The sequence below is a fragment of the Balaenoptera musculus genome, chromosome 18, assembly GCF_009873245.2.
Source record: "Balaenoptera musculus isolate JJ_BM4_2016_0621 chromosome 18, mBalMus1.pri.v3, whole genome shotgun sequence".
NCBI lineage: Eukaryota > Metazoa > Chordata > Mammalia > Artiodactyla > Balaenopteridae > Balaenoptera > Balaenoptera musculus.
Genome location: NC_045802.1, coordinates 67,793,904 through 67,808,956, shown reverse-complemented (window position 1 = coordinate 67,808,956; position 15,053 = coordinate 67,793,904). Strand labels below are relative to the sequence as shown.

The following is a 15,053-nucleotide window of genomic DNA, read 5'->3' as shown; positions in this document are numbered from 1 at the left end:
ATGGAGAGATAGACCATGTTCTTGGATTGAAAGAATCAACATTGTGAAAATGACTCTACTATCCAAAGCAATCTACAGATTCAATGCAATCCCTATCAAATTACCACTGGCATTTTTCACAGAACTAGAACAAAAAATTTCACAATTTGTATGGAAACATAAAAGACCCCGAATAGCCAAAGCAATCTTGAGAACGAAAAATGGAGCTGGAGGAATCAGGCTCCCTGACTTCAGACTTTATTACAAAGCTACAGTAATCAAGACAGTATGGTACTGGCACAAAAACAGAAATATAGATCAATGGAATAGGATAGAAAGCCCAGAGATAAACCCATGCACATATGATCACCTTATCTTTGATGAAGGAGGCAAGCATATACAGTGGAGAAAAGACAGCCTCTTCAGTAAGTGGTGCTGGGAAAATTGGACAGATACATGTAAAAGAATGAAGTTACAACACTCTCTAACACCATACACAAAAATAAACTCAAAATGCATTAAAGACCTAAATGTAAGGCCAGACACTATAAAACTCTTAGAGGAAAACATAGGCAGAACACTCTATGACATAAATCACAGCAAGATTCTTTTTGACCTAGCTCCTAGAGAAATGGAAATAAAAACACAAATAAACAAATGGGACCTAATGAAACTTAAAAGCTTTCGCACAGCAAAGGAAACCATAAACAAGACCAAAAGACAACCCTCAGAATGGGAGAAAATATTTGCAAATGAAGCAACTGACAAAGGATTAATCTCCAAGATTTACAAGCAGCTCATGCAGCTCAATAACAAAAAAACGAACAACCCAATCCAAAAATGGGCAGAAGACCTAAATAGACATTTCTCCAAAGAAGATACACAGATTGCCAACAGACACATGAAAGGATGCTCAACATCATTAATCATTAGAGAAATGCAAATCAAAACTACAATGAGATATCATCTCACACCGGTCAGAATGGCCATCATCAAAAATCTAGAAACAATAAATGCTGGAGAGGGTGTGGAGGAAAGGGAACCCTCTTGCACTGTTGGTGGGAATGTAAATTGATACAGCCACTATGGAGAACAGTATGGAGGTTCCTTAAAAAACTACAAATAGAACTACCATACGACCCAGCAATCCCACTACTGGGCATATACCCTGAGAAAACCATAGTTCAAAAAGAGTCATGTACCAAAATGTTCATTGCAGCTCTATTTACAATAGCCAGGACATGGAAGCAACCTAAGTGTCCATCAACAGATGAATGGATAAAGAAAATGTGGCACATATATACAATGGAATATTACTCAGCCATAAAAAGAAATGAAATGGAGGTATTTGTAATGAGGTGGATGGAGTTAGAGTCTGTCATACAGAGTGAAGTAAGTCAGAAAGAGAAAAACAAATACAGTATGCTAACACATATATACGGAATCTAAGGAAAAAAAAAAAAAAAAAAACCATGAAGAACCTAGTGGCAAGACGGGAATAAAGACACAGACCTACTAGAGAATGGACTTGAGGATATGGGGAGGGGGTGGGGTGAGATGTGACAGGGTGAGAGAGTGTCATGGACATATATACACTACCAAATGTAAAATAGATAGCTAGTGGGAAGCAGCCGCATAGCACAGGGAGATCAGCTCGGTGCTTTGTGACCACCTAGAGGGGTGGGATGGGGAGGGTGGGAGGGAGGGAGATGCAAGAGGGAAGAGATATGGGAACATATTTTATATGTATAACTGATTAACTTTGTTATAAAGCAGAAGCTAACACACCATTGTAAGGCAATTATACTTCAATAAATATGTTTAAAAAAAAACAAAAAAAACCCATAATTCAAAAGAGACATGTACCACAATGTTCACTGCAGCTCTATTTACAATATCCAGGACATGGAAGCAACCTAAATGTCCATTGACAGATGAATGGATAAAGAAGATGTGGCACATACACACAATGGAATATTACTCAGCCATAAAAAGGAACGAAATTGAGTTATTTGTAGTGAGTTGGATGGACCTAGAGTCTGTCATACAGAGTGAAGTAAGTAGAAAGAGAAAAACAAATACCATATGCTAACAAATATATATGGAATCTAAAAAAAAAAAATGGTTCTGAAGAACCTAGGGGCAGGACAGGAATAAAGACGCAGACGTAGAGAATGGACTTGAGGACACGGGTTGGGGGGAAGGGGAAGCTGGGACTAAGTGAGAGAGTAGCACTGACATTTATACACTACCAAATACAAAATAGATAGCTAGTGGGAAGCAGCTGCATAGCACAGGGAGATCAGCTCGGTGCTTTGTGACCACTTAGAGGGGTGGGATAGGGAGGGTGGGAGGGAGACGCAAGAAGGTGGGGTTATGGGGTTATGTGTATACATATAGGTGATTCACTTTGTTATACAGCAGAAACTAACACAACAGTGTAAAGCAATTATACTTCAATAAAGATGTATAAAAACCCCCATAAACTCACCTCTAGACACGTTCTCATGAGAAGAGTGAAAAACTTAGAAGGAAACCTACAGTGAAAAAAATAAATAGACTCTCCAGCTACACTGATGCTGGAAGACAAGAGGCCATGTCTTCGTAATTCTGAGGGAAATTGAATTCCAATGAAGAATTTCATTCAGGTGTAAGAGCAAAATGAAGATGTTTTCAGGCACGTAGAAAATTTGTTTGCCAAGCACCCTTTCTGATGATGTTCTCCAAGGAAGGGAAGGAAGGGGAGAAGGAGGGAGGGAGGAAGTCAGTGAGTCATGGGATCCAACAGCAGAAATCCTAACGGGAAGAGCACTGGAGGGAAGTCCCAGCAGGATTGTGCCCCAAGCCCACAGGGCACTCAGCCCTGATGGGAACCAGATGTATGAGTGAACCTTCTAGAAGAAAGTGGTTTCCATGTAATAGCATGATTAGAGAGTTGGATAATCTTCAGAATAAAGTGAAAGCGTATGCTTATTCTAGCAGTAAGAAAAAAGCTAAATGCAATTATGAAAAAGAAGAAGAAAAGCTATACAACAGTTGTGTAAAGCAAACTAAAACGTGCCTCAAATGGAACCAGTGGTGGGGCTTAGAAAAGAAATCCATTTGACACTGACATCTGGAACATTCTGCTTGGCACAGGAGTGAAACACTGGAACCACGGAGTAAATGTAATCAGAAAAGGTACCATGAAAATGTAATCAGATTCTATTGCCTGGCTCTGCAGTGAACATTTACAACTTCAATAGCATAATGGTATTTATTAGATTTAGATTTAGATTTATTTAATTTTTTTAAAAAAACAATTTTATTTATTTATTTATTTTTGGCTGCATTGGGTCTTTGTTGCAGTGCGTGGGCTTTTCTCTAGTTGCAGCGAGCGGGGGCTACTCTTCGTTGCGGTGCGCGGGCTTCTCATTGCGGTGGTTTCTCTTGTTGCGGAGCACGGGCTCCAGGCGCGTGGGCTCGGTAGTTGTGGCTCCCGGGCTCTAGGGCACAAGCTCAGTAGTTGTGGTGCACGGGCTTAGTTGCTCTGCGGCATGTGGGATCTTCCCGGACCAGGGATGGAACCCGTGTCCCCTGCATTGGCAGGCGGATTCTTAACCACTGGGCAAGTCCCCTGTTATTCTTAAAGAAAGGAAGTGCAGAATCCTCCATAAATGCTTTCCACACTCACACTCCGCCTAAAGACACACGTCCGGGCACCGCGCACACATTAAACTGAGCAGCCTTCCACCCACTTTTGCTTCCCTGCGCGGACGTAGTGCTTTCCCAGGCAGTGCTTTCCAGAGTGCGGTCCCCTGACCAACAGCGTCAACCTCACCTTAGCGCTTGTTAGAAACGCAGATTCTCGCACCCCACCCCTACCTACTGAGTCAGCAAATCCAGCTGAGGCCGGGGACCCTGCATTTCATGCTCCTTTCCCGTGGCTCAGATGCGCGCTCAAGCTGGGGCGTCCCCGGCCCAGGTCCCCCCTGTCACCCGCGCTATGCCTCTGGCCGGCCCCCGAGGACCAGAGGGCTCGGAACAGCGGAGTCCAGGTGCCGGCCGCGGACAGGTGTCCACCCGCTGGGGCTCCAGGGTCTCTGACCTCTGCCTCTGCTATTCCACCGCCTCCAGGGGTGGAGCTCTGCTGCCCCGCCCGCGCACCTCCAGCTACACAGGTGCTGGGCAGGGCCTGCACACCAAGTCGCAGGAAGCAGCGCCTTAGCAAAAAGGTCCTCCGTCCTGGACTCCTCGCTCGCCAGTCGCAGGGAGCCCTCGGAGCCGCCACCATGGGTAGGCGCGCGGGGCCGGGGTCGCGGGGAGCCCGGCGCAGGGGCTGCGCAGTCGGGGCGCTGCGGAGGGGTCGCCGCGGGGCGGGGCCGGGCTGCCACGCCGGTCCCCGCGGTCGCCGGCGGCTGGCGGACCCGCGGGCGGAGCCGGCAACGCTGGCAGCGCGGGAGGGCGAGCGCGCAGCAGGGACACCTCGCCGCGGCGGGAAGCGACCGGGGGTCAGCGGAGCCCGGGGTGGCGGTGGGGTTCGCAGGCTTGGGCGTGTTTGCGGGGCGGGCAGCCTCCACGCCCCGTCCCGTCCCCGGGCGCGGAGGCAGAGGGCCCCAGGCGCCCTGTCACAGGTTGGAAGAACGAACGCAGTAACCATCACCTGCCTACCTGTTGTGAACCCTCGGTCTCTGTGTTCCCACCCTGTGGGCTGAGAGCTAGACTGCGTCGTGCTGGTGATGGCAGGGCCAGCAGAGCCTCCGTCCAGGAGGCGGGGAGCGTGGCGCTCAGTGGCTGTTCAGGCGCTTCTCTTGCCTCTGGCTGGCCGGGTGACCCAGAGCTGCTGAGGGAGCCCTGGTCCAAGGGGAACTGGGGCTGGCCCGTTGGGGCCCTATTTAACGTTCTGCCGCTGTCTTCGAGCTTCAAGAGAAGGCATAGAGGAGAGTAGCCGGTCCTGCATAGGCAAGGAGTGTCGGTAGAACATCTAGAAAACAACTTAATCCTGCCTGCTTCCGAATAAACAGCTCTGGAGTGAACGCAGAAGCAGAACGGAGCCGCAAGAGACCAGAGATCAGCCCAAACCTCTTCTCCCCGCAAGCCTGTGCATGGATGGGTCCAGGCTGTCACAATGTGGCCACGTGGTTGAGAGAACCGGGTCTGACTTTGGCCAGCCTGCACTTGTATTCCCGCTCTGCCACTTGCTCCCTCTGTGATCTTGCATCAGTGAGCTAAGCTCTGTGGCCCTTGACTCCCTCAGCCATTAGGCAGAAGTGTCCATACCACCCTCAGTGGCAGCACTGAGCTGTGTAGGAGCTCAATGCCGGCTGTGCATGGGCACCTGGCTCTCAGACTCACTGTGCCATGCCGAGTCGTGGTCCTGGAGTAGCGGTTTTGAGTGGGTCACCCTTGGGACTTCTAGCGGTGCTAAGTATGCTCGTTCCAGAAGGATGCTGCAGCCTCCTCTCCCGTGCAGGCTGTCAGGGGCCGGAACCCATCAGAGCTCAGCTTTGCAGGCAGCCCGACTCCTGGGCTGGAGCTCTGGGTCCTGCTTCAAACACCATTTGCTTGTCACTCTATGTAACTTTTCTGGGAGGTGCTCTGAAGTATTCATTTTGGTTTTCAGATCCCAAATACCTGAATAGTATCCATGCGGAATTAGAACTTTTCCTAACACAGTTCCAATCGGGGTAGCTGTTGGCAGCCTGATTGTCAGTGAATGAACACAAGTTAGCTTTTGAAGTATAGTCCCCAGTGAACTGACTTTCTAGTTTACAGATTGGTGCTTAAGGGTTTTGGGGTGGGAGGTTGTTTGTTTTGCAACTGAGATTGGCATAGCATGTGAGTAGCAACAAAAAGTTTACATTCAGACACGAGTTTTATGTTTACTCAGGTCCTAAATTTTCAATATCTGGGTCTAGTTAGTAAATGAAACAAATAATTAGGAAATGTCTTTTAATTTAAAAAAGTAGCAGTAACATCCCCTCTTAAGAGCAGATCTTTGTGACTTAGATGATGCCAAGATTGTTTCAGATCCCCTCGTGACTGAATGGGGAACACTTGGAAAGCTTGGTGAATCCAGCAGGAGGGAAGGAAGCAAGGAAAGTTCTTAGAGAAGCGTTTGCCTTGAAAAGGGCCAGATAGTAGATATTTTTGGCTCCGGGGGCCACACAGTGTCTGTGGCAACGACTCAAGTCCACCCTTGTAATTTGAAATATGAAACAAATGGGCGAATCTGTGTTTCAGTAAAACTTTATCAATGGGCACAGAAGTGTGAATTTTATATGCTTTGCAGGTGTCACAAAATAGTCTTTAAAAGCGTTTTTTGATTATTTTAAAATGTAGACACCATTTTAGCTTGCGAGCCATACAAAAATGGGCAGGGGGCCGGACTTGGTGCCGCGCCATAGCTGCTGACCTTTGCTTTAAAGGGTGTGTGTGATTATCAGAGTCGGGACCAGAGGAGGCAGGGACCAGCCTGCCTGTGGAGTTAGGTCTCCGAAGGGCAGCGAGCCTCAGTGACTGGAGTGCCGCCTCTGAGACCTTTGGAGGGCTGGGGACACTTTTGTGGAAGATTTGGAATATTCTGTCTCCGTCCTGTTACCCCCACCCGACTCCCTAGCCCAGAGCTTAGCAAAGATATATGCCAAAGTTGTTCTCACCAATTCCTTCCCTCACTTTGGTCCTGGAAAACCATAGATCCTGCCCTGTCGCATGCCACATATATGACTCTGAAGATGGAGGTTGATGAAGCTTCGGGTTCTAGGAAGAGGCTTCCGGTTTTCCTGCCCCCCATGCCAGGGCCTCCAGGCCGACCTGAGAAGTTCATTCACTTAGTGATGACGCTTTATCACATTCCTCCCCTCCAGCTCTCAGCTTCCTTCTGGCCTTGTAGGTAATTCTGAAGAGTTTTTCAAGTCAGTTTCCTGAGTATAAAAGGAGGGACTAACATTGAAGGTCCCTCAAACCTGGTCCTTTAAAAGTCCTTCCACATTCTCTCCTCTTTCTAGAAGCTCTTGGGTAGAACTGTGAACAGAGCCGAAGGACCAGGGAGGCTGGCATTCCTGCTGTAGGCTGTAAGTGTGCTGCTGGAAGCTGAGGGTACCCCACACCAAAGGGAGCCTTGGGCATCCCAACCTTGGGAGAACCTCTTCCTCCCGTACAGTGAAAAGAGAGAACTTCTGACATTGGGTCCTTTTAGGCTGACATTACTCTAAGTCAGTGGTTTTTAGGCTTTAGCATGTGTCGGGATCACTTGAGCAAAGGCTCATTCTAACACGTGCCTGGGCCGCAGCCCTAGCGCCTCTGCTTCGGTGGGTCAGGGCAGGGCTCAAGGATTTGCATCTGCAAGTTCCCAGGTGATGCTCTGCTGCCGGTCCCAGGACCACACTTCGAGAACCACTGCCCTAAGTGACTCTACGTGACAACTTTCTTTTTCTCGACCCTTGCCCATGCCCAGACGTTGCTACTGTGCCCCCCAAAATGAGGTCATGGCAAGAAGATCTAGTGTAGTCTGGCCCCTGGCTTGTCCACGTGACCAAATTTGGGGCAAATTAGTAGCTAGAATTTAAAAATTAGCTCACAAAGGCAGTCTTAGGAAAGGGAGCCTTGACTCAGTGTGGTCCAGCTAAGGCTGGCAGGGGGTTGACCTGAATCTCCTATTTATGCAGTTTTTGTTTGCTTGTTTGTTTGTTGTAGCACATAAGGGAATAAAACTGTCCTGCCTTGAGGAGACTCATATCCTCAGGGGCAGGAGCACAAGCCCGTAAACAACATTTTCCCACGCTGAGTTACAGGTGAGGTGAGCAAAGTATTATGAGACCCGTACAAAGTATTATGGAAGCAGCAGCTTACCACATCAAAGTTGGAGGATTTGCCATCTTTTAATAACTTTTTTTCCCCTAAATTAATGGGTTTTTTTTTTGTTTTATTTATTTATTTATTTATTTATTTATTTTTGGCTGTGTTGGGTCTTCGTTTCTGTGCGAGGGCTTTCTCCAGTTGCGGCGAGCGGGGGCCACTCTTCATCGCGGTGCGCGGGCCTCTCACTGTCGCGGCCTCTCCCACTGCGGAGCACGGGCTCCAGACGCGCAGGCTCAGTAGTTGTGGCTCACGGGCCCAGCCGCTCCGAAGCGTGTGGGATCCTCCCAGACCAGGGCCCGAACCCGTGTCCCCTGCATTGGCAGACTGCGCCACCAGGGAAGCCCTTGGATTTGCCATCTTAATGGTAAACATTTGCATAGTCCTTCACACCCCTACAAAATGTCCTGAGTGGAATTATTCCGTTTTTGGTTCACTTGGATTTTGATTAATAATTTTCCCGCTGCCTTTTTTTTTTTTTTTTAATTTATTTTTGGCTGTGTTGGGTCTTTGTTTCTGTGCGAGGGCTTTCTCTAGTTGCGGCGAGCGGGGGGGACCACTCTTCATCGCGGTGCGCGGACCTCTCACTGTCGCGGCCTCTCTTGGTGCGGAGCACAGGCTCCAGACGCGCAGGCTCAGTAGTTGTGGCACACAGGCTTAGTTGCTCCGCGGCATGCGGGATCTTCGCAGACCAGGGCTCGAACCTGTGTCCCCTGCCTTGGCAGGCGGGTTCTCAACCACTGCGCCACCAGGGAAGCCCTCCCGCTGCCCTTTGAGTTACTGAAGGAGCGAGGCCCATTGAGGGATCGTGAGCTACCAGGCTGGTTCACAGGGAGCCCTCTGTCCTCCAGGGTCGAGCCAGATGAATGGAACCATGGGGCAGGGACTACCAGCCAGCTCTGTTTTCCCACTTCTCTGGGCGGTGGCAGCTCTTGGACACAATTACATCCTGATTCCATCCTTGGCAGGAGAGAAAGTATGTGGGTGTCCCAGGTGAGCTGATAAGGAAATAAAAACAAGGGGGGACTCTGAGGACATTCCATGTTCCTCCATGATGATGGTGAAAGAATAAGGGCAGTATTGTCAGGAGATGAATGAGAACCGTGAACTCATAAAGTCCACGGGATTGCAACATGAAGAACCAGGGAATCGCTGTTTTGTAACTTTGTCCCCTGGTTTCAAAGGTCAGAAATACATCACTGAGGAAACAGCACAGTGGGGTCAACTCATGGGGTCGATGTGAACGGGCTGTCAGGCCTCTGCTTACCACCCAGATTCGGTCCGGGTGCAGCTACCATGAGCAGGCAGTACAGGGTTACAGGACCATCTCAGCAGCTGGAAGGTGCCACAGCCAAGGGAAAGGGATAGGATCTTCCACAGACTCTCCTGAAGAAGGAGGAAGGTCTAGTCCTTCCAAGACTGGAAACCAGCCAGGGCCTCCCACTCGGCTGCCACCAGGATCCTCTCATCGCACAGAGGGGTCAGAGTCCCTAGGTATGACGTAGAAATGTGTGAAACTGAACATGTGCCCATCAGGAAAATTTGGTTCAAGGATCAGACATAAGACCAGAAAACTCACAAAGTATACCACATAAGAAGACCCATTCAGAGTTCTCAAAGTCAGCATTTAAAACTTCTGCTATCTGCAGAGTTTTATCGTAAGCTCTATTAGGACATATCAGGAGGTACAGCTGAAATGTTCTCGGAGGAACAAAAGTTTTTCTTATTTAGTCAAAACACAGAAACTCCCATAATGTATTCGTTCCCTGTGGCTGCTATAACAAAAGTATCACAAACCAGTTTGTTTAAAACCACAGAAATGTATTCTCTCACATTGCTGGAGGCTGGAAGTCCAAAATCCAGGTGTCAGCAGCGCCACGCTCTCTCCGAAGGCTCTAGGGGAGACTCTGTCCCAGGCCTTTCTCTTAGCTTCTGGTGTTGCCAGCATGCCTTGGCTTGTGGACATATCACTCCAGTCTCTGCGTTCATCATCACATGGCCATCATCTTCCCTCTGTGTATGGCTGTCGTCTTATCAGGACACTGGTCATATGGGATTCAGAACCCACCCTACTCCAGGGTGACCTCATCTTCCCTCTTCTCATCTGCAGCAAGCCCATTTCCAGATAAGGTCACTTTCTAGGATTATGGAAAGGACAGTAGTTTTGGGAGAACACTATTTAACCCAGTACACATGGTAATAGAAAATATTCTCTCTGAAATATGTGTGTTATTTGTCCATAACTTTAGTTAGGAAATATTCTTACTGTGCAAAGATGGTTCCATTGTGGCCTGCGTCCTCAGCTTAGGTGCTACATTTAGTAACTAGTGTCTTCCCCCCAGCAAGACAGATGGACTTTCAAGTCATAGCTCTAATCAGTTCTGAACAGCAATCTATTAATAATAGAATTGGTCTGTAAACACCCCCCCCCATGTATAATAGTAGGTGAATCAGAAATGTTCACAGTGATGTCATAGACATGGGTAATTTACCTCAATTAGTTCTAAAAATAATGGTCAGACTCTGTTGATACTGTGTTACGGATCTGTGGATAAAGTTTCCAGGCAGTCTTTAACTATGAATAGTGTTTATTTTTTTTAATAGCTGTCTCTTCTGTGCGTGTTCATTCTAAAATTATAAGATTGGAAAAAATAAGTCACCTAACACTTCCGTGGAGAGTTGTTAGGTAATATCTGACAGAATTTAAAATACACATAATATTTTACCAGCGTCCTGCTTCTAGAAATTTCTTATGGATATTCTCATGTATTCTCAGGATAAGAATAAGGCATGTACAACCTAAATATCAACGGAGGAAAAAATTTGCATTCTGTACCTAGTTTTGCAGCCTAACTTCACACTTACCGTGATCAGAAAGCTGTTTTTCTAGTGGCGATTTAACATCTAAGAGTAAAAAAACTTTGTGTCTAAAATTTTGGATCTCTAACTTAATTGCCTCCAAACAAACTCTCCCAAAGACCAGAAGATTGGTTTTTAGTTGTTGTTTTTTTTTCAATTTAGTGACACTTGTGTGCCTTTGGCATTGTTTTCTCCTATGAAACACACGACATTATCAGGGCAGATGCTAATATGCTTGTTTCTCTTGCCTGCTTGGAGCGTGTCACTTGCCGTGGTGGGAAGGTGACGTCCAGGAGGCTGAGAGCCGCTTCCCCTCACGTTCTCTCCTATTTCCTTTTAGAGCAGCTCTGAGGAAAGGTCTTTCTTTACCCTGAGAATATGTTTGTTTATTCACTCTCAGCAGTCATAGCATTTAGAGTCAGCCTCATTCTAAGTTCAGAATACAGGGTGTTCTTCTAGAAAACGAGACTGTCCAGGTGTAGATACAGGAAATCCCTGGAGAGCAAGGATTGCCTTCCTTAACCCTGAGTAACTGATCTGCCTACACCTGAGGCAGAACTTAGGCCTGTCCCTGGATCTTTCTGTTTTGCGTGGCAGCTTACTACGCACTAACTCTGTCGCACCCTCTGGCCTGGCTGCCCTTTCCCTGCAATAGAGGAATAAACAACTTCTGAGCATGTCCCGAGGGGGTTGGGTCCTGGGGCCCCTAGAGGTGATTTCTTTCTGAAGAAGAACGGGAATGGCGATCAATGATTCACATCTGTGGTTATGGAAACAAGATGCTAAAAGTTGTAGGTGATTTATAAAACCATCAGAAGCGGTCATTACGGGCCTCTTAAGCCTGTGATTTTAGACAGTCATGTGTAGAAACCTTTTTAAAAGGTAGGAGGATATCTGTAACCTACAATAGGTCGAGTACTACAAATGCTCTTGACTGTTACGGGTTTAATTATGTCACCCCCGAATTCATATACTGAAGTCGTAACCCCCGGTACCTGAGAATGTGACTTTATGTAGAAATAGGGTCATCACAGATGGAATCAGTTCAGATGAGGTCATGCTGGAGGAGGTGGCCCAAATCCAGTGTGACTGGTGTCCTTGTAAGAGGGGAGATTTGGACCCAGACGCACCTAAGGGGAGAAGACCAGGTGAAGATGAAGGCAGAGATGGGGTGATGCTAATACAAGCCAAAGAACATCAAAGATGGCCAGCAACCCACTGGAAGCTGGGCGATAGGCAGCGAACAGATTCTCCCTCACGGCCTTAGGAGGAACAGCTCTGCCCACACCTGATCTCAGCCTTCCAGCCTCCAGAACTGCGAGACGCTGCATTTCCATCGTTTTAAGCCTCTCTGTTCATGGTACAATGTTGCGGCAGCCCCAGGAAACGAAGGCACTGACCCAGGGCTGCCTTCCTCGGCCCTGACCAGGGGGCCCCTGGCCGAGAGAAGGAGGTAGTTTCAAGAAAGATGAAGGCCTGGCCGTCGGACACACACAGGACCAGTCCCGGCTGCTGGGCGGCTCAAGATGCCACGAGGCAGCTCACTACACCCACAGGCAGAGAGGGAAGACTAGCCAAGAAGGGCGACACCGAAACAACAGGGGCCGATGACGGCAGCACGGTGGTGAGGGACCCCGTGGCCGAGGAGCCATTGCCAGGCTGCAGCCAGACGGTTTCACGCCTCACATCTGTCTCCTCTGGGGCTGGACAGAGAGCCCCAGGCCCCGGCATCTGGGCTCACGCCTCGGGCTGTGTGGATACAAGGTCGCCAGCGCCCCAGGCTGAGCCCCTGCCATGGCCTTGTGCCAGGGTCGCGTCATAAAACCTACACTGTCCCATTAGCACTGGCTTCCCCATATTTCTAAAGCAGCTCCATGTTCTTCGGGTTTAGTTGAAATTCCTAGTTCTCAAAGGCCTGATAACTCATTTGCTTTTAGCAGCAGTGCCGGCAGGACAGCCAGGAGCTTGATTAAATGGCTTTAGGAAAACCATACATCAGTATGTTCTGTGTTTATATAGCTATTTGTCAATGTATCAAAGGAAAAATAGATTCTCTCTTAGTGGGGAAGGAGGTAGTTGTGGAAAAGAGGCTATTTCTATAAAAACAAGTGAAGGGTGGGCAGGGCCAGTGCCCATCGATGTGCAGGCTGCGCCCTGCCTGGGGGCCCCCGCAGGAGGGCCCGGGGCTAGAAGGCACCGCCCAGGCCACCAAGCCGCTCTCCACTCGCAAGCCTTGCCTCCCGAGCAGGATCCTGCCGGAAAGATCACAATTTTCTAAAGCACACAAAACTGCCATGCGGAGGAGCAGGGACCCTGAGGTGGGAAATGTGGCCAGACATTCCAGGAAGGAAAAAAATCATCAAGTCAGGCAAGAAACAGCCTCAGGAAGAGCCACTCTGGAAACTAGGGCCTTGGGTGACAGGCGCAGAGCCTGTTCTGTAATTAGCCTGACTCCTGTGGGAAAAGCCCACTGAAGGAAAGAAAAGCCCTTTCACTTCTTGATCAAAGCTGATCAATTTTGGAAAAAAAATCAAAGCAGGGGTGCAACACCAGGCCCCCCGCCTCTCCCGCCACCAAGTCTCAGCTCAGCTGCAGTTACGCCTGGTGCATGTCCTGCTGGGCTCTTTTTGAAATGGCACACGCTTTATTTTCTCAAAAAAAAAAAAGAAGAAAAGGTGGGGGGGATCATATGATATGTGAGGCTCTGAAACACTTTCCAGAAGTCAGAACAGCTGGCTGTGTCTGGGGTGATAGTAAAGAGGCTAAAGGGATCTAAACTGGGAGAGAGGAGTGGGGAGACCGAGGGGGGCGCGTGGGGTCGGGGGGAGGCGCTAACTGCCCTAATGCTGCCAGGAGCCATGAAGGAGCCCGGAGGGAGGGAGAAGTAGGAGGCCTGGCTGGACTGCTGGGGTGGAGGATGACAGAAGTCAGGTCCCCAGGGGAGGCCTGGCCTTGCAGGTAGCAGAACCAGCGAGGTTTGAGGGCAGTCCTGAGAGCCTCCACCCGGGACGCTCAGGTCAGTGGGGTGGGCAGGGGACAGGAAGGTGAGGCAAGGTGTCTTGTTTGTCACCATTGTGCTGGTGAATGGAGGGCAGAGCTCAGAAAGAGGGAATGAAGAGCAGAGGCCAGAATCACATCATAGGAGCTGATCGCCCAGACGTGAGCGATGCTTAGCGCTCCCTGCGCCCCAGCCCCTCCTGTGTGGCTCCCTGGCTCTGCTCCGGGGCAGCGAGTGGCTCCCAGACTGTATCCCGGGCACAGACAGCTGGCCCCACCCTCTGAGGTTTTGATTCCATGGGTCTGGGCTGGACCTGAGAGTTTGCATTTCCATGGAGTTCCCAGGAGCTGCTTCTGCTGGTGCAGGGACCACATGTGGAGAACCGCTGTGCCGGAGAATTTTTGAATGTTCCTTTAACCCCTGCAGCCACTCACAGAGTCACGCCCTATACTGCTGCCGATTTGGAAACAGCTTGACTGAAAGTCAGTGCTTGCCACTGTGGCTTGTGTTTGGGAAGTCTGACTTTTCTCTGTCCACAACTTCCTCATCCCATGACCTAATTTCCCCAGGTGACATCATAAGGACCTTCTGATTTTGGTCAATGAGAGCAACCCTGGAGGGGACGGCCTCTTTCTTCAAGGGCCACCTCTCACCCCTGCCAGGGCTCCCCATGGCAAATTCTTGTCCCTATTTTAAAGTCAGTCCATTCCAAACATCCATCCACACTACCCAGATGTCTTCATGGGATGCAGTAAATAACAAACTTCATCTTATTAATGTAGCTTCGATCTTATTAACCAACCTGCAAAGAAGGTGTTAGCATTTCTAGATGAAGAAATGGAGGGCCAGTGGTTGAGTGTTTTGACCAGAGCCTCATGGCTGGGAAGAATGTCTCCAAGCTGATTCCAAAGTCCCATGTCCTTCCATCTACTAACTGCGGGGGTAATATTGTGAGAGGAGTTCTCACCTTAACTCAGAAACTACTTCTGCTAAGAGTGAGGCTAAGTATATTCTAGCAGGAGCATTGTGTCCCCTGGGGTCTCATGTGACCGACTTTGTGAGGCATATGCACAGCCTAAAAGAGCCATAATCAAGGAAACTCGTTTTACTCCTGGTTTATGAAACCATTTTCAGACCCCCTCATTCCTGGTAGCCACCCTGTAAGGCAGCATCCCCACTTTAGAGATGGGTAATGAAGAGTCAGAAACCTGCAGAAGGCAGGTGAGCAAGTACAGATTCTGCCAAATCCATCAAAAAGGCAGGTGCCTGGTATGGACTCCTAAGCCCTCAGGTAGAAAATGTAGCTCAGGAAAACAAATGATAAAAGGACATGTCGCTGACAAATAAAACTTGCTAGGAGGTTTGAGTCTTACATCTATGT

At 48.8% G+C, this 15,053-nt stretch overlaps 1 protein-coding gene across 4 annotated transcripts in view; it reads left to right on the top strand.

Moving 5' to 3' along the window:
- Positions 1-4,171: 4,171 nt before the first annotated feature.
- The window catches only part of SLC15A1 (solute carrier family 15 member 1), a 49,983-nt gene continuing 39,101 nt past the window's right edge, over positions 4,172-15,053 (top strand). For 2 of the 4 annotated variants that reach the window (XM_036831590.1, XM_036831593.1), the window contains exon 1: positions 4,172-4,254. In XM_036831590.1, coding sequence (XP_036687485.1) covers positions 4,251-4,254 — 4 coding nt within the window. In that variant the 5' untranslated portion in view covers positions 4,172-4,250. Of the gene's footprint in view, positions 4,255-7,010; positions 7,032-9,279; positions 9,310-15,053 lie in introns of those variants that run through there. The other 2 variants (XM_036831592.1, XM_036831591.1) reach the window with 2 other exon arrangements.